This window comes from Anser brachyrhynchus, assembly GCF_964034855.1.
Source record: "Anser brachyrhynchus genome assembly, chromosome: Z".
In the NCBI taxonomy this organism is placed as follows: domain Eukaryota; kingdom Metazoa; phylum Chordata; class Aves; order Anseriformes; family Anatidae; genus Anser; species Anser brachyrhynchus.
The window spans coordinates 21,233,547-21,258,731 of NC_137697.1; the positions used below are offsets into that span (position 1 = coordinate 21,233,547).

General features: G+C 35.4%; 1 protein-coding gene across 10 annotated transcripts in view; it reads right to left on the reverse strand.

Annotated features, from left to right (window-relative positions):
- Positions 1-25,185, reverse strand: part of SV2C (synaptic vesicle glycoprotein 2C) — a 119,670-nt gene that overhangs the window by 14,734 nt on the left and 79,751 nt on the right. For all 10 annotated transcript variants that reach the window (XM_080574705.1, XM_080574704.1, XM_080574712.1 and 7 more), the window contains 8 exons: positions 19,005-19,138; positions 18,718-18,807; positions 13,606-13,716; positions 11,903-11,991; positions 10,901-11,065; positions 7,592-7,725; positions 5,801-6,004; positions 4,283-4,442 (listed from right to left, as the gene is read on the reverse strand). In XM_080574705.1, coding sequence (XP_080430831.1) covers positions 4,283-4,442; positions 5,801-6,004; positions 7,592-7,725; positions 10,901-11,065; positions 11,903-11,991; positions 13,606-13,716; positions 18,718-18,807; positions 19,005-19,138 — 1,087 coding nt within the window. The remainder of the gene's footprint in view (positions 1-4,282; positions 4,443-5,800; positions 6,005-7,591; positions 7,726-10,900; positions 11,066-11,902; positions 11,992-13,605; positions 13,717-18,717; positions 18,808-19,004; positions 19,139-25,185) is intronic.

Sequence of the window (25,185 nt, forward strand, 5' to 3'; positions counted from 1 at the left end):
GTAATCTGACCTTGATTTACTCTGTGGGAGATACAAGGATTCCACTTTCTGTTTTTGTCTTATTTGTTGTAACCATTCCTTGAGAAGAGTCTTGGCTTGTAAAGTTGGTTCTTCCAAAGTTAGCTCACAAGAAGACACTTAATACTTACATAAATGTAAAAATTCCATTTAAATGTCATAAAAATATCCTAAGAGTTACTTTTTCAGAGAATTTTAACTCTCTTCTATTCATATTTGTATTACAGGCATAGCTAGAAAATTATGCAATGTTATTTCAAGTCCCTTTGGCACAAAAATTACAACACAATCTGTAATTACGTCATCATACAATATATTTTTTTTCCACATTACTCTGCCAATGCACAGAACAAAGACAGCTTGAGGGATAAAGCATGATGCAGTGAAGGAAACTTGGTTTCCCTCATGTTGCAGAATTTGGAAGGTACACAAATGGGATTGGGACTGCAAGATGAAAAAGCAGAATCTCATGATTAAGGTAGTTGAATGCTGTCAGGAGAACAGATACAAACCCCATTCCCATCACAGAATTTCTATATGATGCTAGCAAGTCATTTAAGCTAACTGAATAGTCATTAAGTATGTAATTCACATTTTATGTCTGCTCAGCTTAGCACCTTCAGGTTTGTGTTGTTGAAGTGCTGAGCAGTGGAAGTTATATTTTGAGCCCATTCCCTCTTCTGAAATTCTCACTGATTGGGATTCCAGGTCCCACATGAGACAAATCAAGCACCTAACATCATTTTTGACAACATTATCGTTTTCCTCAGTGCCTTAATTCCTGCATCACCTCCCTCCAGAGAACAGCTCTGAAAATACAGAAAGTTTATGAGAGTAGAAAATCACTCTACAAACACTCAGAAATGTTCACAAGATTATTAATAATTCTCCTTTAGAGGAGAGCTTTCAAATATATGAAATAATTTGGTTTGGCTCTCAAGAGGGCCACAGCTGACCAAAGACTTCTGAGAACCTGCTGACTGTTGAGCATTCCAGAATCACACAGGCCATTAAGAAGATAGACAAAATACGAGATAAAAGATAACGACAAAAGATGAGATAATACTAGTATTCTTTTTTGTATTATGGAACTGGATTAAATTACTGGTTTATTAGATATGAGCTTACTTATAACTGCTCATCACCAGTGTCCTTTAAAATCTGTGTATTGAAAAGTAAGTAATAAGTTAAATACTGTTTTACAATGATTATTCATTACTAAATTTTATCTGAAAGATTGAAACATACCTATAACTAGGATTTGTAATGTATTTTCTACTTTCTAATGCAACTTCCTCTCCCTGAAAACCACGTGACATGTATACAGTCTCCAACATGTCTTATTTTAGCAGTTCCACAAATCAGCTCAGGTTTTATAAAGAACATTCAGGGAAAAACAAACAAACAAAAAAACAAACAAAAAAAAAAAAAAGAAAGAAAAAAACACCTGCAATGGCATAAAATATAGAATCCTACAATCATCCAGGTTGGAAAAGACAATGTGACTCAGCAAGACCCATCACTAAACTGTCTCTTAGTACCATGTCTACATGTCTCTTAAACACTTCCAGGGATGGGGACTCCATGACTTCCCTGGGAAACCTTTTGCAATAAATTATTCCTAATGTCCAATCTAAACCTCTCCTGATGGTGAGGTGATTTCCTTGCATCCTATCACTTGTCACCCAAGAAAAAGAGATGAATGTTCTCCTTGCTGCAACAACACCCTCCTCACTGCAACTTCCTTTCAGGTAGTTTTAGAAAGAGCTGAGGTCTCCCATCAGTTTCCTTTTTTCTAGACAAAACAATTCGAATTCCCTGAGATACTCCTTGTAAGTCTTGTTTTCTAGTCCCTTTATCAGCTTTCTACTTATCAAGAATTTAGGAAAAACTACAGAATTACCTCAAATACAGGCATTATATTGTTAAATAAATTTATAAAATTTATAAATAATGAGGTGATTTTGAATGCATTTGAAGCCCAAATCTGTTAAGGTTTTGAAGCAACCTTACCTCTGCTCTTTGGGCAGCTAATGAAGAGGAAACCAGAATGTGTCCTGTGTATCACATACACCATGCATTTCCAAGTTTCTCACCGCACCCCTACCTGACAGAAAGCCAGTACAATTTTCCAAAAATAACCTGGGGTATGACTTATGAAACACTTTCTGTATTACACTGCAAGATACTGGCAAAGCCCCAGCAGTTTGGCTATTGGCTAGTTTCCAAGGGGAGTTTTGTGGGAGGAAAAGGTGGTGCAGCCCAGCCTGATCTCCTGTGCATATTAGTATGAACCGGCCTCCTTACACACACATTTCTTTCAGCCCAGACTCCAGCTTCTATTTGCTACTGGTTTGTGGTCATTTCACTGGTTGTGAGTAAGCAAAAAATATTTATTGGAATAATAAAAGAATGATGCACCTTTGCCTCAACCTTAAAAATTATAGGTAGGAACAAGCTTCCAGAATTGCAATCCCAAAAGGCAAAAAGTGGCTATGATGGAACCAGAACTTTTGGAAAACTCATTTTCAGTATATGCCAGCAATGTTTGTCCTGAACCAGGATGACTTGACCGATCAGCCTGTTTACACAGATAATATAAAATGACAAGTTCTCTATCTGAGTTGTTGCAAAAATACCCCAAAAATTCAGCTGCAAGTACATTTTTGTATTTTGGTTCCATACAGTTATTATTGCATGCATAAACATTTTTTTAAAAAAAAGAAAAACAGACAAAAATTTTCTACAATCTCATAGTTAGCAGAAACTACTAAAAATTTTTTTAGCTGCAAATATGGATACCCTAAAACATAAGATATCAGTAGCATACTTTTAATCATTCCTAGTAATGATTTTTTTTTCATTAATACCGATGGGTTTTCCAATTATTTTTTTCTTCATTAAAAAAAAAAAAAGTTTGTGCCTACTACATTCAGGAATGCCAATAAAATAACTATTTGTAAAGGACTTTTATTAGAATTATATCATAGCATTTGATTGACGGAATCTTTCTTACCAGAAGATTTCTGATGTGTAATAAAAGCTGTAGTGCTTAAACCTTAGTGCTTTGAATTCATGAGTAGCTTAGTATGGTTATTTTGATATAACCACAACAGATTACTCTGTAAAGAAGCACTTATTTAAAAAAAAATAAAATGAAAAGAAAACATATTCAACCAGTTTACTGTCTTTCTCTCTTAATGGACAGTACCAAATTTAGTTGAATCTGTGTCCAAAAACTAAGACTTTAAAGCAAGTCATCAGGCATTTATAAACTTCTGGACCTTTTTTTTTTTAACTGTATTTGAAACTTCAATGGGGTGGCATAAGAATTTGCACTGTGATAGAGAAGAGACACTCCATACCTGAGCAGAGAACTGGGCAGTTTTACTTATTTTTTTTTTTAAAAAAAAAAAAGAAAGAAAAAAAAAGAAAAAAAGGAAAAAAAAAAGATCCAAGTCTATTCAATAGGTTGTGGCTTTTATGATTTTACCACTGACATACTACTGTTGAACTACACTTCTTCCTTCTGTCAATTCAAAGGCATAAAGTCATCATTAGAGAGTATCTCAACATTAGAGGAAAAATGTCTTTTAGCAGCAGTGCTTGCAGGACATCAAAACTGTCTAGAGCATCTTTGCAGGAAGGGTCAGGAGCAATGCCTGAGACACTTATGTATTTACTTAATGTAGATACTGGTCTATGTATGATACTAGTCTGTATGTACAGACCCCTAGTGACCCTGAACACAAACTTGCTGCAAGCTGAATAACAGCTCAGTGTGATTTAAGCCCTATGTCTCTTCTAGCAGGCACCGTTGAGCTCCAGAGAGTGATTTTTATTATCATCCCCACTATTTCTTGAACAAAAGACAAATGCAACAATGTTTCTATTTTGGACCAAATGTATTCATCGTTAATAGCTAGCTGCACTAGGGGAAGCCCAAAAATATTCTATTACCATTTTCAGAAAAATTGATTATTATCAGTGTTTTAAATAAGAGCAGCAGTTAGAACTTCTTTTTTTTCATATGAAAATACATTTGTGGTATTTTCCTGATTAGGTGATATTTGACGTGAAAGATAAACCCAAGAGAATAAAAAATCTTTTTTTCCCTTGCTATTCTTAAGACAAACTGTGAGTACAGCTCACCTAAAACATCACTATTGCTGGAAAAAATACAGCATTAACTATTTCTATTACCATATCTGCTGGTACATGGAGATGGAGTCAGAAAATTTAACAGAGATGTATCTGCACATACCTTCTGTCTGTAGGATACAACTCCACAGTAATGACATCAAGAGAGTTCCAAGCTGAGATGGTGAGACCGTTGTAGAGGCATAGCATACCTATCATCATGGATTCACTGGTCCCAAACCACAGGAAAAAACAGCTTATGCCAGAAAGAACCATGGAACCACCTATGCAAGGCACAGACAAAATGAGTGCTAAGTGAGGCTGAATTTAGAAGAATGATTGTTGTTTTGTCTAACATTTCTATTCACACAGTGAAGCAAAATAAGTGACCCATATACTTGAGTTAAAGAATGAAGAGACGTTCTTTGCCAGTAGACCATTCAGGCAGACAAATGTTAGAAGGGGATTGGGGAAAAAATTTAATTCCCTTATATCCTTTATGGAGATACCATAAAGTATTAAGCTGTAGCCCTTTCTAAACTCTCAAAAGAAGCTGCAAGGAAAAGTATCCCTGTTCTTACTTGCTCAACATCTTATGAATTACATGAAACTCATTCATATAATGTAGTAATAAGAACATGGAGTAGGAAATGTATTTATATATAGTTTTCTAGAAAATGAACATAATGAACTATGTTTAGCTACTTAAGTAAAACAAAAACATATCTGTCTTTGCAGATAATCCACAGTAGGTGTCTTTCAGCTGTGTTACTTTGCAAAATAGATAGTAGGCAAATGACTGCTAACTGTTCCTAGGAGATACTCTAGTAGCTGAGGATCACCTGCATACATCCTGCTTTCTTTCAGCTGGAGCAAAGATATGCCAGTAGTCAGCACCCTTCCACATTTCATCCCAAATGACTAAATTACTGTTTTGTAATATCACTGTGGAAATCCAATGACTGCTACCTTGGCATAGCAGAGCTGGTTATAGACCCCTTTGTTCTTAGACTTTCTAAATTGGCAGCTTTTTAATGAGCACTTAGAATGCTACATAAACCAAATAGCCGTAGAAAGAATTTTTTGCATTTCTCTGAATCAAATTCTTTAAAAAAAAAAAAAAGAAGAGAGAGAGAGCGAGAAAGAGAGAAAGAGAGAAAGAAAGAGAGAGAGAAAGAGAAATAAAGAGAGAGAGAGAAAGAGAGAGAGGGAGAAAGAGAGAAGGAGAGAGAGAAAGAGAGGGAGAGACACAGAAAGAGAGAAAGAGAGAGAGAAAGAGAAAGAGAGAGAGAGAAAAGAGAGAAAGAGAGAAAGAGAGAGAGAGAAAGAGAGAAAGAAAGAGAGAGAGAAAGAGAAAGAGAGAGAGAAAGAGAGAAAGAAAGAGAGAGAAAGAGAGAAAGAGAGAAAGAAAGAGAAAGAGAGAGAGAAAGAGAAAGAGAGGGAGAAAGAGAGAGAGAGAGAGAGAGAGAAAGAAAGAAAGAAAAAGAAAGAAAGAAAGAAAGGAAGGAAGGAAGGAAGGAAGGAAGGAAGGAAGAAAGAAAAAGAAAATGTTATTTTACCAGAGGAGCTTAGGAGCTTTAGGTTTTATGTTTTTTTTTTTTCTTTTTTTTTTTTCTTCTCTGTTTTAAAGTGAAGTCCATACCTAACATTGTTAAACGTCCAATTCTATCCATCAGAAGAGCAGACACAATGTTCCCTGGTAACACTGCCAAAGTTCCCAGAAAATTAACGAAATAAATCCAGTAGGCACTGTAGTCATCATCAAAAGAAATTTGGCATCCTGTCCTGATATGGAAAAATGTGCAATTTATAAAATCACTGTCAACAAATTTATATTGCTCGAGATCTGTGGAAAGAAGAAAAAGTACGATTTCAGCTAACAGTTGACTCCATGTGCAACTTTTGATTAAAAACATTTGATGTTTATGCAACCTTACTGACAACTAGGAGCTTTTACTGCTTCATAAATGGCACTAGTTATTGCTGTTACTTCTGATAGCCTTTTATCTTAAGAGAAAAATATGTGAAGGTTATAATAAAGAATAACTAAGACATTGAATAAAGCAAATTATATTAATGTATTTCAGCTCTATTTGGGTCCTATTTGGTTCAAACCTCTCATACCAGGCCTGTTGTGCATAAAAAGCACTGGATTTCTGCAAGTTTTTATCAGGCAGCCTTGCCATTGTTCCTCACTCTTGCTCGGTGTTAGACTTGTGATTTCCATACCAGAGAGCCTTTCAGATGAAACTGTTGATCATGCTCAGTTTGACTTCTTATAAAGGGAAATGTTCACACAGAATTCAGATTAACTTACTTTCATTTCTGAGTAGACTGCAAGCAGTCTTCAGCTCAGCTCGAGTCTGAAAAAATGTACTAGGAAATGTATCTGACCCAGTGTTTAGAAATGCAATTAGTTCTTTTTTTATTAAACTTTTTCACCAATTGTGAGCTTTGCAAACTCGGTGTCTGTTTTAATATATATCATTAAAGAACAAATAATCACAGATATATCTTCCATTTTTTATAATTATGCATCTAGTCAATCATTTTGAAAATTATCAGTCAGATCTTGCTAGGATCTGGTTTCAGATTGGCACTACTGTATCTTGACAATGATGACATTTTCATGCATTCATTATTAAAAAAGGATGCAGATGAATCACTATATGTAACAGTCCAGACCATTCTACTTCAAATAACGTTTTACAGTTCTCTCCTTATACTTTCCCCTTTATTTCTGGTCCTTCCATCAGCCTTAAAGTCCTTTCTCAGGAATACCCTTCTTTCAAACAAAGAAAGCTGAACATTGCTTGTTAGGTATAGCCTAACTCTGTAACTAATTTGATTATTTCAGTTACAGGAAAGAAGTAAAAAGTGCTGCATCTCTCTGGACACAAGCTTAGTTTACATTGTTTTAAAATGAAAGAAAATAAACAAACAAAAAAAAACAATAACAATGACATGAACAAACCAGTTCTTCTGCTTAAACATGTGAAAGCACAAATTCCTATTTTTGGTAAAATACTTGGTAGATTGGGAACGATTATAGATGAGGAAGCATGCATCTTGAACTCACCTCCTGTGCCTATGTAAGAAGAACAGAATAGTCCCATTTAGACCAAATTAAAATACACCTAATTAAAGCAACCAGTTTCTCATCTCCAGACTGAATCTCTTTAGGGATGATTAAAATGAAAGGAAGGTTTATTATCTGAGTCAATACTAGGCCTGTAGTATCTCAAATGGAAGAGTGATCCTTCCTCATCTCTGGTATTACATTATTGAGGCTTGTTGATTTCATAGCTTTGTGTTCCCTAGTAGAAGGCTTCCTGTATGCTTCATTAGAAATTCAGAATCTATAATCAGTTGACAAGAGTCAGATGATAACATGCAGATGCAAAATTGGTACTCAGGAATTTTCATGTAATACCTGTGTTGTAGAAGGTGGTATTCACAAAAGTACAATTCCTGAAGTATGTGTTCAGCGAAGTAATGTCTTCAAATACACAATTCTTAAAAAGGGAATCTTCAAAAGTTACTGATTTAAACTTCATCATAATAAACCTGTAAAATACAAATAATTTCTGTCAGTCTACTTTGATAGGTTAGAAACAGCAACAGGTCAAGCTGATAAATCTTTATAGTTTTATTTGGTATGCTGAAGAACCTCAACCCCAGAAACAGTGATCACTTAAAGACATTCCAGAGACACGATTAATGATTAGCTGATTCTGGAATACTCTCTTTCAGAAAAAGCGTTAATAAGACACATAGCTGCTGGCCATAACCAATGACACTATTTCTGTGGTAATATTTCAGTTATTACTTTAATCATCAACCAAAAACAATGTCATGACATCCTTTTAAAATGACCAGAACTCATAATTTGACATTACAGTCATAAATTGAGAGCTCAGACTCCAGGAACCCAGTCTCTTGGAACAAACAATCACCTGCTGGTACCAACAAGCTGGAAAGAAAGAATTTTTCAAAGAACGTTTATTTGTCCATATGAAAACACACTGGGCACTGTGTCAGGCTCAAATCCAAAAGAAATTGCTTGAAGATTTTAAAAATGATTTTCTATCTGGTTTTATCATTATCACAACAATTACATTGGCAGTTATACAGCTAGGTATCAAACAGGAAGAATGTTTTTTTTCTAGCCCTGTGTTTGCGGATGCAATTGCAAATACTGTGTGCATAAAATGTGCACAAATGAATTGTCATTAACTTTTCCTATTTCTGAACATCCTTATTCCTACTGACTTTTATTTAACTCCTAGGTCTTTGATCATGGCTGTCAATCAAGTCATCCATAGAAAAAGTTAAAGACAAAGTATATTACTAGCAGTAATTTTCTACCTCAACATTACTAGCCTAAAGCAATACTGTAAGTTTTTTCCACTACGCTTTTAACACAAATATCATTATGCTAACAACAACAAGAAAAAGACAGACGTCTTAATAATACATTTAAATAAATAAATAAATAAAATAGAACCAAAATATTGAATAAATGAAATTTAAAATATATAAAAATAAAAATAATAAAACAGCAATTTTGCGATGTTTCACCCTTTTGTGATTTCACATGAGGGTATGGAAAAAGCTGTAACTAAAGAAGGGTAGTTTTGCTGGAAGACTGCATACAAAAGGAATAACTCTTTGGAAAGTACTGCTTTAATTGCTACATGCCAATAAGAACTATTAAAATGGCAAAGCCTTCCAAACACAGATCGGCTCTACTCTAATCAAACCTGGTGTGTTTAGCTGTTTATTTTTTTTATACAAGACTTTTAGTAGGAATAGCAACACACAAAAATATGCTACGTTTCAAATAGTAGAAATTATCCTCTCAGCAATACAGTTAGAATCACATCTGTACGAGAAAGTAGAGCAAATGTTAATTATAATTATCATAAGAAAAGAATTACTAGCTAATGAATTCTTTTTCTGTATTGGCCAAAAAAAAAAAATGGTGTTCTCAGCCCATTAGTTTTAGTCACTATATCATTTCTCATTTGTGACAGTCTCTGATTAAAATCAGGCTAGTGTTCAGTGTCAACTCATTATCATTTTTCATATAACACTTTCCATTTTAAAAAGTAGTTCAATTTCAGAGCAGAACAAAGAACATTTAGCAATTGGATTAGTCAGTTCTAATAGGAAAGGCAGACTATATGTACTAAATTCTCCTGATGCACTTTTCACCTTTGGACAGGAAATATGTTGTGACTAGATTGCAGTGAGTTGAATTCAAACCCAACAGAAATGTAATGAAGCATAAAGTGAAGTATTGATGTATCTTCCAGTTAAGAAAAAAACATGAGGGAAACAATAAAACTAGGGGTGAGTGAAGTACTGAAACATTTGTCAAAGAAGAATATCAAAAGAGTTGATATTACTGCAGAAAGTATTTTGTGAATCTCAAATAACTCCTACAGGCCTATTGAATTTGCATATTTGAAAGTATTTTAGAGTATATTAGTGTTAGACTTAGTATTTTACAGTAATTTTCAGTTCACTTTGATAAAATCTTGGTTGACAGAATACAAAACATCTAAAACTTATTGACAGTAAGTGGTTCTTTGCTTTTAGGAGAACATCTGTCTCCTGGAAAGAAATCCACCTGGGAAGCAATAGCTAGTTTAAAGATGACAAAACTGCTCATTTTTTTGTCAATCCATAAACTGTGTCAAAGCTCAAGTTCATAGACTCATAGAGGCATTAAGGTTGGAAAAGACCTCCAAGATCATCTGGTCCAACTGTCCCCCAACCACCAGTATTACCCACTAAAATATGTCGCCAAGTACCAAATCCAACCTTTTCTTAAACACACCCAGGGACAGTGACTCCACCACCTCTCTGGGCAACCCGTTCCAATGCCTAACCAATGTTCTTATACATATATATATGCAAGAGACCTGTATTACCAAAATCGTTGATTTTATTCACTTAGACATATGTATTCCTATGGAAACAATAATAATTTATCACAATGTTATTCAGGAGACAATTCAGATGGTTGTTCTCAAAATCTCTTAAGAGACACCAGACACCCAAAGCAGGTGTGCTTAGGTTTTCCCTAAATTATCTATTTATCTGTAAAATTCTAGCTAGGGACTTAATACATATGCATTCAGTTAAAAACCATGATCAACATTGCCAAGGTGTTGTTTTCTTTTTTAGAGCTCTTTGTGCTTTTTGTTGACTTACAGTGGCATTTAACTTTTATATTTCCGTGATCCTGTCCTTTCAATGTCTCACATTTTTATTGAAGTGTCTTAAATCAATACAAGAAAAAAAAAAAAAAAGACCACATAGATGAAAGTCCATCCTTCCTCAACCCCCTGCAATGTTATGGCACACACTGGGTCTGAAAATATTTGTATCCCACTGTGGAAGGAAGGGTCATTATTTTGGACTTTTGGATCTTGTTTCAGGAGGGAAGTAGTGTTTGCATGAGGAATCTAGCACTGAGGCCACCAGGGCATATACAAGTCCACTTCTCCAGGGCACTATTCAACATTGAGTCATGACAAATTGAGGATAGAAACAAATTACCGTGGATGAAAAAAAAAAAAAAAAAAAAGCAAACAACCAAAACCAAACAAACTAACAAAACAACACCTATCCATTAATAGTTAATAGGGAAAAATATCAGATCATTAGGACTTGCTTGAACACATGCATTTATTTATTCCAGCCCCATCAGGATATTAGTACATCTCTAAACCTGTCGTTGATGTATTCTCCATTGCTGTGAATTTGATTTTCCAGTGTGAAGTTGAAGACGAAATGTGAAACCTCCTCATTGCGGAAATGTTTCACTCGGGACGCGTACTCATCTGACTGCAGATGTTTAATGACATCGGGAAACCAGACAGATAAGCCGTAGTAGCTGTGAAAAACAGAAAATGCACAGTCACATCATGGGGCTTGTCTCAGCAAGGCCATAGCAGTACTGGTCTCCAGCTTCCCACAGCCTTGCCCTGCCAAGCCATGGGCTTGATGTCTAGGCCTGTCCCTGTCCCCATCCCCATCCCCGTCCCCGTCCCCGTCCCTGTCCCTGTCCCTGTCCCTGTCCCTGTCCCTGTCCCTGTCCTACATCGCCATCCCTGTCTCAAGGGGTGGTGTCCCCATTTGCCCTGCTCCTGGCTGGGGTGCTGGGACAGGCCTAGCTGCCAGGCCCTGCCCTGAAGGACACAAGGAAGACCTGTGGCACCCAGACATGAAGAGTGGAGCTCTTCCTAGATGGCAGACTGTGGGAGCTGCAAAGAAGAAATCTTTTCTAGTCCCAGCTTTAAACTTTGCTTTTAGATGCAGACAGGTAGACTAACACCTTCTAAACAGAGTATAAATGAAGTCTAATTTGAAGACTTCCAGAATATGAGCTTCTGTTCAAGTTAAGGCAGATAGAGCACCAAGTTCATATTTTTAATATGGTGAGGCAAGAAACAGTTCCTCTGTATTTCCCAGTTGCTGGTGTAATAATACTAGAAGACACCAACACCAGGAGATGCTGGTATTCTGAACCAGTTATTCTCTGAGTCACGCTTGTAGCCAAGAATAGACTAAATTATAAATACTTTTTTTTTCTTTTCTTTTTTTGCAGAAATATACTGAATAAAACTTTTCCAAAGAGAAATGGTAATCATAGTGAAAGAGATTTGCATGCAGATGATTCTTTTCTCTGTCAAGTCCATCAAAAATGGTTTAGGATCTCAAGAAATCTTACCCAAAAGACAGGGTGAACCACACAGCTGTAAGTTTGATGGTATTATCCTTCACTGGGTAGTTGAAACATCTCATGAAAGTCAACCAAATCTGAAAATCATTAGGAAATAAATTTATTTTATTAAGTTTTGTCAAATGATACAAGGTTTTTGATTCTGATTTGCTTGCTTCTTTAGGGAATCAGAGAGAGAGAGCAGGCCATCTCCTTGATATAAACCTAATAGCTGTATTTTTTACACAAGTCTGTTAACCTTTGACTATAACCAGGTTGTGCACATTCTCTGCCTTTCTGGTTTCTTTTCACTGTGTCCATTAATTCATATGTACTCTGACTACTTAAAAATTTCATCTTCTCTAGGCAACATCCTTTCACTCTCTCAGATAAACCAGATGAAGACTTTCCCGAAGTGTTTCCTTCTCACTTCCCAGTATTACATAGCCTTAAGTTTAGATGGATCTTATTCCACAATTCAACAGGGAGTTGTGTAGTATGAGCTGTCATAACCTATAACGGGTAGAAATTGGTAGTTTATGACAAAAAGCTGGGACTACCCTCAGGTTAGAGATGCTACAACAGAGCTGACTGAGAATGGTATCTCCCCACCCTCACCCCTTTCCCACGCATTGAAGACAAGAGACCATATGTCCTAGGAGATTTTAGTATACATCATGCAACAGGGAAGACTCTGGCCCAGGGGCTAGTCCAGTGTAATAACAAGGATGTGAAACAAACAAGCTGTGGTTCCTTTAAAGCTGCCATAGTAACAAAGCCAAAACTTAACATTTCCATACTCAGTTCTCCATTTTTGAACAAATAAGTTTAAAAATAGACACTTTCATTTTTATTTTGTCTTTCATAACGAAGAGAGCATTTTCCAAGAAAATCAATTTTGATTGGAAATATGTGGCAGAATTTATTTTACAACACAGTTTTATTTGTTGTTTTTGTTTGTCTGTTTGTTTGTTTTTGATGTAGCTCTGGGAAGCCTTTAGATTCCAGATTTTTAACAGCTGTGAAAACCTTCTTTTGTCATGTTTAGGTTAGGTGAGGTTTTTTGTTTGTTTGTTTTTCATTATGAACAAGATTTAGCTCAATTTTCATTGAACAGCTTGAAGGTACTGCATAATTTTTGATTTTACAAAAAAAGTTAAAAAAAAGATGTGGAGCAAAGTCCCAATGAACTTGTCTTAATCCCTTTGAAATATCTCTAAAGTAGTTTTCTGGTAAAACATTTGACATCTAATAAAAAAATAAGCAGATTCAATGCCTTGTAAAGGTTTTACTGGCATTCATTTACACATGTTATTCATTACTTTACCATTTGTAGGTAAGGTGATCACCTCAGGTTTCTGCTGATAATTTTTAATCTCTGCACGTGTCACCTCTTTACGCTGTTAGATATCAATATGTGTTCTCAGTACAGACTGTATTGTGGTGCTTGGACATATGGCTGTGTAACTGTCAACCATCACTTGTGTAAATGCCAATGCAACATTGTTCTCCTCAGAAGTTGAAACCAACTGTCTGTGATTCACCTGCACCTCTTTTGCTCAAAAACCAGAATCTTACACTGGTTCTTGAATCTTCCAGTTGCATAGCCAAAGCAGTATTGCAATTATCGCCATCATGAGCTTAATAAATCCATCCCATTTTTGAATGCTTATTAAAAACCATAGTTGCAGAACAGAGATGTTTTTACTTACACCATATAGCTCTGTGCGAATTCTGACTAAACACCTTCTGTACCAAGTTCCTGTATCGCTCTCTATTTCTATGAGCTCATCTATCTGCTTTGGAGTTTTGATTCTGTTAACCTAGAAATAAAAACAAGACAGCAAATATTTGCATTTTCTTGAAGCATTCAGCTGCATATTATGACATATTAGAAACTTTTAATAAATACCATAACTAAAAATGAACAGGTATTAAACCTGTGTCTAAATTATTAATGTTTTATATCTCTAAAGGAATATAAACACTTTAATAACAAAGTTCATTGTGGAGGCAACTGTATTGAAAAAGCTCTACTTTCAAACCATGTGGGAAATCCATTTGTTCTGAACAAAACAAGCTGATACTGTCAAGTTTTGCTCGAATGCTGCTGTACTTATCTCTAATACCACAAAAAATAAAACATTATTTAAAATCTCAGTTAAGCATGTCCAGAGTTTTCTTTCTTTTTTTTTTTTCTGACTTCCTATCACCACGTTATTGACAGTCTATTGATTAAAAATACAGTAATGACAATAGAAGCATTTGAAATGTCAAGAATTAATAGCTGAATAACATTTTTCTTTTCTTCTTATTTCTTGTAGCAATAGACAGGGAATCTCCTTGTGTTTTGGATGTAGATTTAAACTATCCTTTTTAATGAGGAGAGAAAAAAAACAGGTGAAATCGTCTGGAACTACAACACATTATTGCTGTTATGAATGCGATCACCTACTTTGTCTAAAGTGAAATGAGATAAACAGGCGTAAAGGAAAAATATGGAAATACCAGTGACGGAGAGTGTTGTTGTCTGCGTTGCAAGTTATCACTTGCACAATAGTGTCTGGCAGAACAAGAATGTGCTGTATGGTCTTCTTAGCCCCTTCAGGACCTGATAAACATACCACTGTATGGTTTTGGTTTCCTCTCTCAGAATTATAGCAAAAGGCAGTGTATTCATCCACAGTTTATTTAAAAAGATGACGAATAGAAAGAGAATGAAAAGGTAATAAGTAAAATGGGGAATGGGACTGACACATAAAGAAGGAGAGCAACAGACTGTGTCTTCAATGTTTGGCTGCTGTTTCTGAAAGCAGCAATAGCTCCTGTTTTTTCGTAACAAACTGAGCACACCACCATCCACAGATGTGTCAGAGTGGACTACACAGAATTAGGTAATAGCAGCATTGATGGCAAAGTTCTAGTTTTCAGCTCACTGTTTTCACAAATATATCCTGTTTAAGGAGGACCAGCAGCCTCATCACATTAACAGAAAAAAATAATAATAAATAATTTTTTTTAAAAAGCCCACTAAATGGTTTTGTCTGACTGCCTTCATTGTTTTTTTAATACTAAAACTCACTGTCTTGAGAAAACATATCAAAAGCCTGTAACCTTATCATGCCTCTTCCAACAGCAATAATCCTGTTTGCATCATTCGATTTTACACTTTTCTTAGTTTTTTAATGAAACGTGTTTTGCAAAAGACGGTTGAGATTTGGAGTTGAGTCCTCCAAGATTATTTAAGACCGTGTACTTACAGACAGCCTCACATATGCCACACCTCTGAGCATAAAGGACATCCTTTTTGAATCATGTCCTATGAGCAAGCACCACTCTTGTTGCCTGAGCTGCAACCTTTTCATTGTCTTGGCCACCTGGCTTGTTTGGAGCTGTGGGGGTTGGGCAATCACAAGTGTCCAGGACCACTGCATGTGACTGGGGACAAAAAACCCATGGCTTTGATAGACCTTTAACATAATAAAGGTCCTATTGAATCAGGACAATGGTCCATCTGGACCATGCAAATTTAGCTGTCAATATATGAAAAAAAATAATAAAGTATTTAAATGAAAAGGGAACTTCTGTTTAATTTCTGCTTGATAGCAATGGCTAGAAGTATGTGATGTCTAAAGTTTTACAAAATCAAGACATGTAAAAGAAAACATTTGCAGAAAAAAAAATATTTTTATTACATAGCAATGAAAGAGTGGACAGAATTTTGGTTTTATGGGTAATTTTTTTTTCTTTTTTCTTTTTGAACTTTAACCTTTAAACTAATTGATCAAATGAATGTATATTTTAAGGACACGGAAAGGTAATTAAGCATGTACATAAATGACTACATGTACATAAATAACTACTCATGTTCAACATGAGTAGTCCCATAATGAAGATATTATCATTTTATATTAACTCTGTTGGTGCCACTGCTCTCAGGAGTTGTTTTCAGAAGTATTAAGAGCCACCACCTCCACAAGTCTGTCATGAGAATACATCCAATTTGGAGTTTCTAACTCTTAAACCAATGATTCATCAATTGTTTCATTTTCTGTTCTATAGTTTTGAAGGTAAAATCCTCAATAAAATGACTAACAGGAATAAACTTGACTTGGAAAGACAGCTTCTAGGATAAGATTATATCAATAAAATTAGGAAAATTTATCAAGTAAAAGCACACTGAAACTATACTAATAACAGAGAAAAAGTTACATCAGCTGTAGAAGCAGAAAAAATACTATCAAAGTATATCTGTTCGATGTAACTAGTGACACAAAGCAGAGGAAATTATTAACACTTAAATGACAGAATGTTACTGGCCGACACCATCTGAAGCCGTAGGGCACAGGAGAGCTAAGTGAGTAAATTACTGGGACAAAAGTCACAATATCTAGTTCTAACTTAAATGAGAAGAGGGGAGGAGAGAGTGTGTCCTAAACAAAATATGCAAAAGTGGTTTTTTATGTTTGTTTGTTTTTTTAACACTGTGGGCTTAGGAAGGTAAATTGTCAATATTGTCTAATGAGGAGATGATGTCTTTTCAGTCATATTACCACAAGCTTACATTAGGGAGTGCAGGGACTTCTATCAATGTGTAACCTTGACACACAATGCACTATTTCTAATTCTTCAGCTCCTCAGTATCATGCTTGCTCAATGTTCATGGCAGAAGCTGGCAAAAATCCCCAAACAGTTTTGTCATGCTTTATTCATGGGTGAAAATTTAACAAAAATAGCTATAAATAAGCTACTGGTTTAACAAGGTTCAGTGCTACCTTTTAACAACCACAGAGACTAAGACTTGTTAGATCACTGTTTTCTTCTTTGTGGCTGCATTTGGATGTGAATATGTCAAGCTGATGTGAGACTACAGTAAATCATTTCTTGTATCTGTAATCCTAGCACATTTCTGTCTTCTTCTCAATGCCTAAACTAATGTCATAGGTGGACAGAAACTATGCTATGGCTAACGGTCCAGTAAATCAATGAAAATCCATGCTGGCAGAAGAAAACCAAAAGGTGACAGGGAGTAGCAATACTTTGGAAAGCAGCTGAGATCAGCATGAGTCAACTGTGAAATCACACCCTAATTGTGCAATATGAGTAAAGGCAAATCCCTTTACTTTTAAATGAAATTAAAATAAATAAATAAATAAAATGAAATCATAGAATCATAGAATGGTTTGGGTTCAAAGGAACCTTAAAGATTATATAATTCCACCCCCCTGCCATGGGCAGGGACACCTCCCACCAGACCAGGTTGCCCAAAGCCCCATCCAGCCTGGCCTTGAACACTCCCAGGGATGGGGCATCCACAGCTTCTCTGGGCAACCTGCTCCAGTGACTCAGTGCCCTCTGAGTGAAGAATTTCCTCCTTATATCTATTCTAAAACTACCCTCTTTTAGTTCAAAGTCAATCCCCCTTGTCCTATCCCTACGCTGCCTGACAAGAGTCCCTCCCCAGCTTTCCTGTAGGACCCCTTTATGTACTGGAAGGCTGCTCTAAGGTCTCCCTGGTGCCTTCTCCAAAGTGATCAACCCCAACTCTCTCAGCCTGTCTTCATAGGAGAGGTGCTCCAGACCCTCATTCTCTTTGTGGTCCTCCTCTGGGCTCATTCTAATACTTCCATGTCCTTCTTGTGCTGGGAACCCCAGAGCTGAATGCAGTACTCCAGGTGGGGTCTCATGAGGGCAAAGAAGAGGGGAAGGATAACCAAAATAATGTTATTATTGTTGTAAATTATTAGGGCTACTTTACTGGTGTACCAGTAAATGAAGCTCTATGTGCTAACCATCCTTCCTTCAGGCTGAATTTTGTAGTTCTTGAGCTTCATTGTTAAAAAAATAAATAAATAAATAAATAAACATAGGCAATAGAAACTACATCTCAAACAATAAGTTGTAGTTCTCAATGGAATAAAAGTATATGGTCAGATATTCCTCAGACTGCCTGAAAATGTGGAACCTATAAGAAGATATTTAATTGAGTTATATATGCATTAGTACAAAAAAAAAAAAAAGTCCAAGGAAGAGGAATAAAATCCCACATATTGTTCTGAGAGGTAACAGAGTTCCAGCATTCCCATGGCACAGCACAAGCTGGAAAGGGAAACTAGATTTCAAAGCAAAAAAATTCCTCCTGTGATTTGGTCCTTCTGTATTGCAGAAGAAAAAAATGTGTATATTCCTTATAAATAAGGAAGACAGTACAAAAAAAAAAAAAAAGACTCAGCTGAACAGAAAATTTCTCTTCCAAATAGAAACAACCCATCAGTATAATATGGCCTTATCTTTAGAACTGCAAGTTAACAAAAAGATGCAGTTTAGCTTGCAAGATATTGTGAGAAAATTAAATGTCTGTAAAATTAATATTTCATTTAAATGAAAATAAATTGTTAAAATTATTATTTTAATGATGATTGGATCATTAATTTGTTTTGTATTTTTATGATCATTTCAAAAGCTTTGAAGACAAAACCTTAACTAACTTAGACTTCTACTTGTGTTTACTGTTACTATTAAGGGTGAAGTAAACTTAAAAAATAGAGCTGGAGTCTATTAATTATCTCCATGCAACAGAGAAAATTATCACACTATGGGTTTGTATGCTCAAGAATATGCTGGCCAAAGCTTGATATCTTAAAATCTTCTCAATATATAACAATTTCAGTAGGTTTTTAGTTCTTATATTTAGGTATTTATAGTGCAAATGGTTTGTTTTGTCATGCGGAGTAATAATAGTGATTGTTTAAGTGCTCAAGACCTCACCAGTCAGCAATGCAGCTGATGTGCTAAGTGTGCTAAGCTTTGAGAGTAATACTCACTGTGAAGACTTTCTCAGGCTGACCCCGAGCTCGCATGTTTGTGTCATGAATTTGCTTGAGTATCATCCAAGCTTCATCATGTTTTCCAACCTAAAAGTTGGATGAAAGTATTTAAACAATACACATATTCAGACAGTCACTGAACAATCTTAAAACAGATGTAAAGATCTTATACAGAAGTGATGATGTGTAATATTAAGTAAATAATTAAAATTGTTTAGTAATTTTAAAAAATTCTAATTTAACACATTCCCCTCCCACATTTTTTTTTTTTTTGAAAGTTATACCTCCAACAAAAACCGTGGACTTTCTGGCATAAAGGTGAGGGCTACCACAGAAGAGACACAGGGCAGTGCACAGACGATCACAAATACTCGCCAACTGTGAAACTGATAAGCAGATCCCATGCTGAAACTCCATCCTATGAAAGAAAAAATTCAAGAAATGGTGTATTTCCACAAATATCAGTGATTTCAGAAATAGTCTTATAATTTGAATTTCAGTCTCTTGCATGTGAGTAGTCATTCTGGAAAATGTCTGTAGTATGCATCATGGGGATGAGAAAGTATTTGTCAAGCTTCTTGGCAAAACCTGTATAAAGGTATTTACATGAACCAAACATGGACATCATCATCATACCTAACACTAAACGTAGGAAGAAACAGTTTTGTTTGAATACTGGAAGAAGGGAGAATTTAATATCTCTTATAAATACTAAGAAGATCTACTTTATGGAATTTTACAACTCTGTGAATGCTGCATCAGTGTGTCTGTTAAATGGAAGACTAAAAAATCCATGAAAGAATCTATTATCTTTCACCAACACTGACAAAATCAAAATGTAAGTGGCTTCTTCAAGTCTTTCTCTTAGAACCTATTTTAAGTATTAATGAATATTGGGTATTGAATTCTCATATCAAATCATTAGAAATCAACAAGAAAGGAAGAAACAAAAATGTGAGAAAAGCATTCAAGCAACAATGCAGTCAAGTCTACAGTAGTATGCTTTTAGACTGCTAGTAAGAGAAACACTAAAACCAGAAAAAATAGCTCATAATCTTTATGCTATTGGACCTTCTTCAGCTAAGCATCCTGTAACACAACACTGAAGTACTGGCATATGATTTACATCTGACATAATTTTTTTTATTTTTTATTTTTGTCAAGGTATTTCTGAATTAGTGTTCGCATTCTATTAGTTGTGTTTATGGTTGAGGTCATTGTTTCCTTAAGGTGTATGACCTTAAGGTGACTGGTATTTCAGAGTTTTTAGATTTGTTTTTATTTGGGTATTCACTGTGCTATTTCATAAAAATGAATATTGTAGGAATAATAATTAGTTATCTATTACATTACAAGATACGACAAGTGGAATTTCAAGGTTTGCAATTCTGTCCTTATTATTAGCTTTTTCTATAAGGAGAAGTACTCTTCATAACAGTGTCTTATAATATAGTACAACATATAAGACATTTGCAGTGCCTAACTTCTATTTTCATCTTGTTCCACAGCACTATACCATTCAACGCTGTTAAATGTAAATTGCCCTCAACCCCCACTGCATAACTGGAAAAAACTTATGTTAAAAAGCAGGGTTGGTAGTTCTGCTTTTAAATAATATACCTGACTGGGTGTTATGTTATGATGGGACTATTGAAATTATAGAATATTAAGAAAACAAACAAACAAACAAAAACTCTTAAGAAAAAGTAAAATATGATTTGGGTAGTTATTTGGCCTTTCAGTCTGGCTTCAATACAGCAAACTATTTCAAGCAATATTTTGAAGGAAAGATCATTAAAAGCAGAGTGGTAGATAATAGTAACAATAATAATTTAAGTGGTTATCAGAAGAAAATGGAAACCTGGCTAATGAAAATCCTGATGCTGGATTCATGTGAAATAATTCTTTGCTATCTGATTTTTCTGGATAAAATACACATGAAATCAAATATTTCTGCATGTCACTAAACAACTGACACAACATAGCACCAAACATCCCATTAAAAATTTGTTCAAATGAGGTATTAATCTGTTAAACACTCAGTGTACTTTGGAATTTAAATATCTCAAGCCATGGATTGTAAATATATGTTATAAATAAATAAATAAACACATACATATGCATTCTGCTATTAAAGTACTTATATGTTACAATATGAAAACTCATGATGTATTTTTGCCCTATATCAACAGCTCTGTGAAACTGAGTTGTAGATTTGGGAACCTCTTTTCTCATCTCATACAAATTTTCTGTATTTCAGAAGTAATGTCAGCTTGCTTTATGGACCCATTTAGCCCTGAGATCTTTATCCCAGGGAGACAGTGGTAAAATTGGCGGCAGTATTGGCAATGATTTTTGAATGACATGTAATTTTTTATAAGGTTCCAGATAGCTATACTTTCCCCCTCCAAAGTTGCCTTCAACAAAAAGATGCCTACAATTTTAAGCTAAATTTGATGTTAATTCTTATTCCACAATAGAAACATGAATGAAAAATCAAGACTAAAAACAAAACAAAACCAAACCAGAAAAGGTGTAAAATTGTATTAAAAAAGTACTGACTTTCTAAAACTTCCAATCCTATAGAATTTCAATCCTATAGAATTTCATAACTTAAATAGTACAGACATACTTTTCATCCATAGAGGGAAAAGGAAGGAAATAAATTAGGGTATACTTAGGGTGAGATAATGAGGCCATTAGAAAACATACCTGTGTTTTGGGTATATTGTACACATTGTATCATAATAATTAGAATTATATTCTTCATTATGTATTTTAAAGTATAATACAAAACCACCTGATAGAGAATTTTCAAAACTATTTCCTTTTATTTTGGTTAAATTTCAGTCAGACCAATCAGGGAGAAGTTCCACCAGCTAATTTCACCAGAAATGAGATAAAGAAACCAGGATTTCATCTCTTAGAACAAGACAGTCAGCATATTGGCGGCTCTTGTCATTTGAGACTGTCCCAAAAATATGCACAGGCACTACTATATTTACACAATCTGCCTTTTATCACTCTGGTTTGTGTTTTGTATAGTTTAACTGCTCAAATATTACTTCTGTGTTAAATGATTTTAACCAGGCTTTATACCTGTTGTAAAACAACAACAATATCTTGTGCTCTATAGCCAGCAAAAATTATGGTAATCATTTATTTTCAAGTGTGATTTATTAATGGAAGTGAACCATACTACCCTTAATTAAAAGCAATGACTGCACTGTTCATCCTGCTGTCATCCTCACAACCTGAAAACATCTTTTTTTACTCCTCAAAATGTCTGAGAGCTTGTTAAGTGAAATGTTCATTATGGTTTCTGTTGCTCTTATTACATCTTTTTACATTGTATTAGCTGCTGCAATTAATCTCACAATTTATTGTGTTTGCTGAATTAATGATAACAGTGATTATCAGAATTACAAGAATTTGTAGAAAAAGCTCCAGCTGTAACACAGCTTTCTTAAGCTTGCTTTCCTATCTATTCCACCACCACATGATAGATCAGCAAAACAAACATATATTTTAAATGCAGAGCAAGTTTAGATTTATTCTTATGTTTACCGTCCCGTTCTCCTAGATCATGAGCTAATCTAGAAAACTGAGACATTAGAGTAGATCTGAATTTAGCTCCTAAAGTGGCTTTCATTCCCACTATTTTTAAGTCTTGAAACCAGATGGAAGTGTGTTCTTGGCTGTAACTCAATTTGCCTCTCCTTTCTCTGATTTATGACACAATAGCAAAGATGGAGGAGCTCTACTCGGTACTCAGATGCATTCAGCGCACTGCACAGCAGCCCTTGAGCTCTGAGCCCAGAGCTCAGCTTCACCCTTGCTCCCTGGCTATGCTATATTCCACAGGTATTAATTTTGAAAACAGTGCCAAGCTCCAATGTTTTATGAATTGCTGAAACACTTGGCCAAATGCATCTTGGGAACAATTCGCTGTAGAGCGACATGAGATCTGCAGTGACTAAATACAAAGCCACTGTAGAAGCCTTCTTGCTGAATATTACCTTCACACTGTACTTATTACTTGAAGAGACCAAGCTAATCACAGACATGGCAATTACTGATTACAGAGCCACAGCAGCATGCAGCAGAGCAAAAGCAAAATGTGCCAAGATGCTACCTATATACAACCACTAATTTATGCGTTAAGTTCAATGTCAACAATATCTTCCTCCCAACAAAGTATTTCCTCTACTCCATCGTAATAATAAGTGGAAAGGATATTAAAAATAGATTCTTGCTCCAAATGAAAGTAAGAACAACTCTGTAATAGACTTTCTGAATAAACATAGAAGTAAACCTGTCCACATTATGCTGAATTTTATCAATATATGTTACCTAAGAAACAGCAGGTATTTTCAAGGCCACATACCATTTCCAATGGTTAGGTGATGATGGAGTCCACCTTATGAGAGCAGACTAAGGGATATAGTTTGCTTAACTTTTCAAAATGAGACCTGAAAGGGAACTTAGTTCTCTACAGATCAATAAAGTGCAATGTAGGCAATGAAAAAAAAGGGGGGGGGGGGGGGGGGGGGGAGGCTGAAGGGCGGATGCTTACATTATCTGTATAGATACTGACAGGCAAGGAGAAGTTTTCTAAATATGAGAAAAACAAAGTTGTGGAGCATCTTAGCATCTTTCAAAGATACTTATATGGGCAAAGAAATCCTAAATTAATATAGGGATTTTATGTCATGGTTAGCTAAAGTCTGATCAGTCATAATACTAATTTTCATTAGTCAGTAGGTAGGAATTAGGGGAATTAGATTGATGACAATGACTGAAATCATCAAAAGCCAAGTTTGCATAAACTCTTGACTTTTGGTACACAGGAGGGAAGCAAGAACATCCTTAAAATTAGGGCTGGAGGAGAAACATAGAGAAGGAATTTACAGGAATTCATAGTCTACATAGATTCTTCTGCAGAATCCTTTCCATGATTTTGTAATATTATTTCTGTTCTAACACACATTCATTTATCACCTCCCAGTTCTATTGCCTCATTTTTTTATCTTTTGAATTTGAGACATTTACAGTAAATGTGTGATTGATTTAGCATGCCACTTGGTGGCACTGCTACAGCAGCTAGTACAATAATCAGTTAAAAAATCTTCAAAAATAGTTCTCTTATTAAACATTTGTTGTTGTTGTTGTTTGTTTGTTTGTTTGTTTTTGGTTGCTGTTGTTTGTTTTTGTTTGTTGAGTATTTATAACCTCTAAGCCAAATCAAAATTATAAGGTGAACTAGAATTTTTTGCAGCTGGCAGAACTGAAATGCACTGTTACTGAACTTACATTTAGTATGTCCTGACATTACTAAGTTTAACTGCGATTGAACAAATGTATCTTTGCAGTACTGATTGGAATAATGGTAAAACATCACTGAAACTGAAGAAAGCAAGTTCAGGTAAGTTACACATCTTAGGAATCTCAGCTAGACACTTTTACGAACCTGAGTGAAATATACGGTTTCTAACAAAAACAGAAATAATTCTCTCAGAATTATTCTGTAAGTATATTGATGTGAAATTCCAGCAACACAAGATAGAACTCTTGCCTTTCATTTGATTAGATTATTAACATAACATGGGAAAGGCATATTTTTAGCCTGTATAGATAGGTATTCTTTAAACCCACTGGCTCAGTAAATAATTTTGGCAGAAGAATTCTGGAAGTAAAATAACTGAAGTGAGACAGGCCATGATTGAGTTACCTTGACAGAGATGCATCTAGAAGACTGTTTAATTCTCATCCACATCTGTCTGGCTCTCTTCTCAATGCTATTAGTCCCTGAGAGCCATAAGGATCAACAGTTCAACGAAAGAAGAAAGTAATGTTGTTAAACAAATGTATTTTACAATATATTAAACTTAAACTTGGACTGTTGTCACTTAAGACTGATTAAAAGGAAGAAGGCGTTTTCTAAAGACACATTTCCACAGAGGAGGAGACTGTCAAGCACTGACACTCATCACTTCCCTGTGCTAGCATCTGAAAACCTGAGATTATCAGGCCTCCAATATCTTTGGTAACATTATCTGCCATTTAGACAAGCCCCAGGTCAGCTACAAGCAGTGCTGACCTCACCTAGAAAATCATCTGCTGTCTGATAACAAAAGACACAAGTTCTCTATCCACTGTATGGTACTGTAGGCCTTTATAGAATTACAGAATAGTTTGGGTGAAAAAGACCTTAAAGTTCATCTAGTGACAACCCCCTGCCAAGGATGTGGACACCTCCCACTAGATCAAGTTGCTCAAAGACCCATCCAGCCTGGTCTTGAACACCTCCAGGGATGGGGCACCCACAGCTTCTCTGGGAAACCTGCTCCAGTGCCTCACCATGGTAAAGAATTTCCTCCTTATATCTACTCTAAACCTACCCTCTTTTAGTTTAAAAACATTCCTCTTTGTCTTATCCCTACAATCCCTGACAAAGAGTCCCTC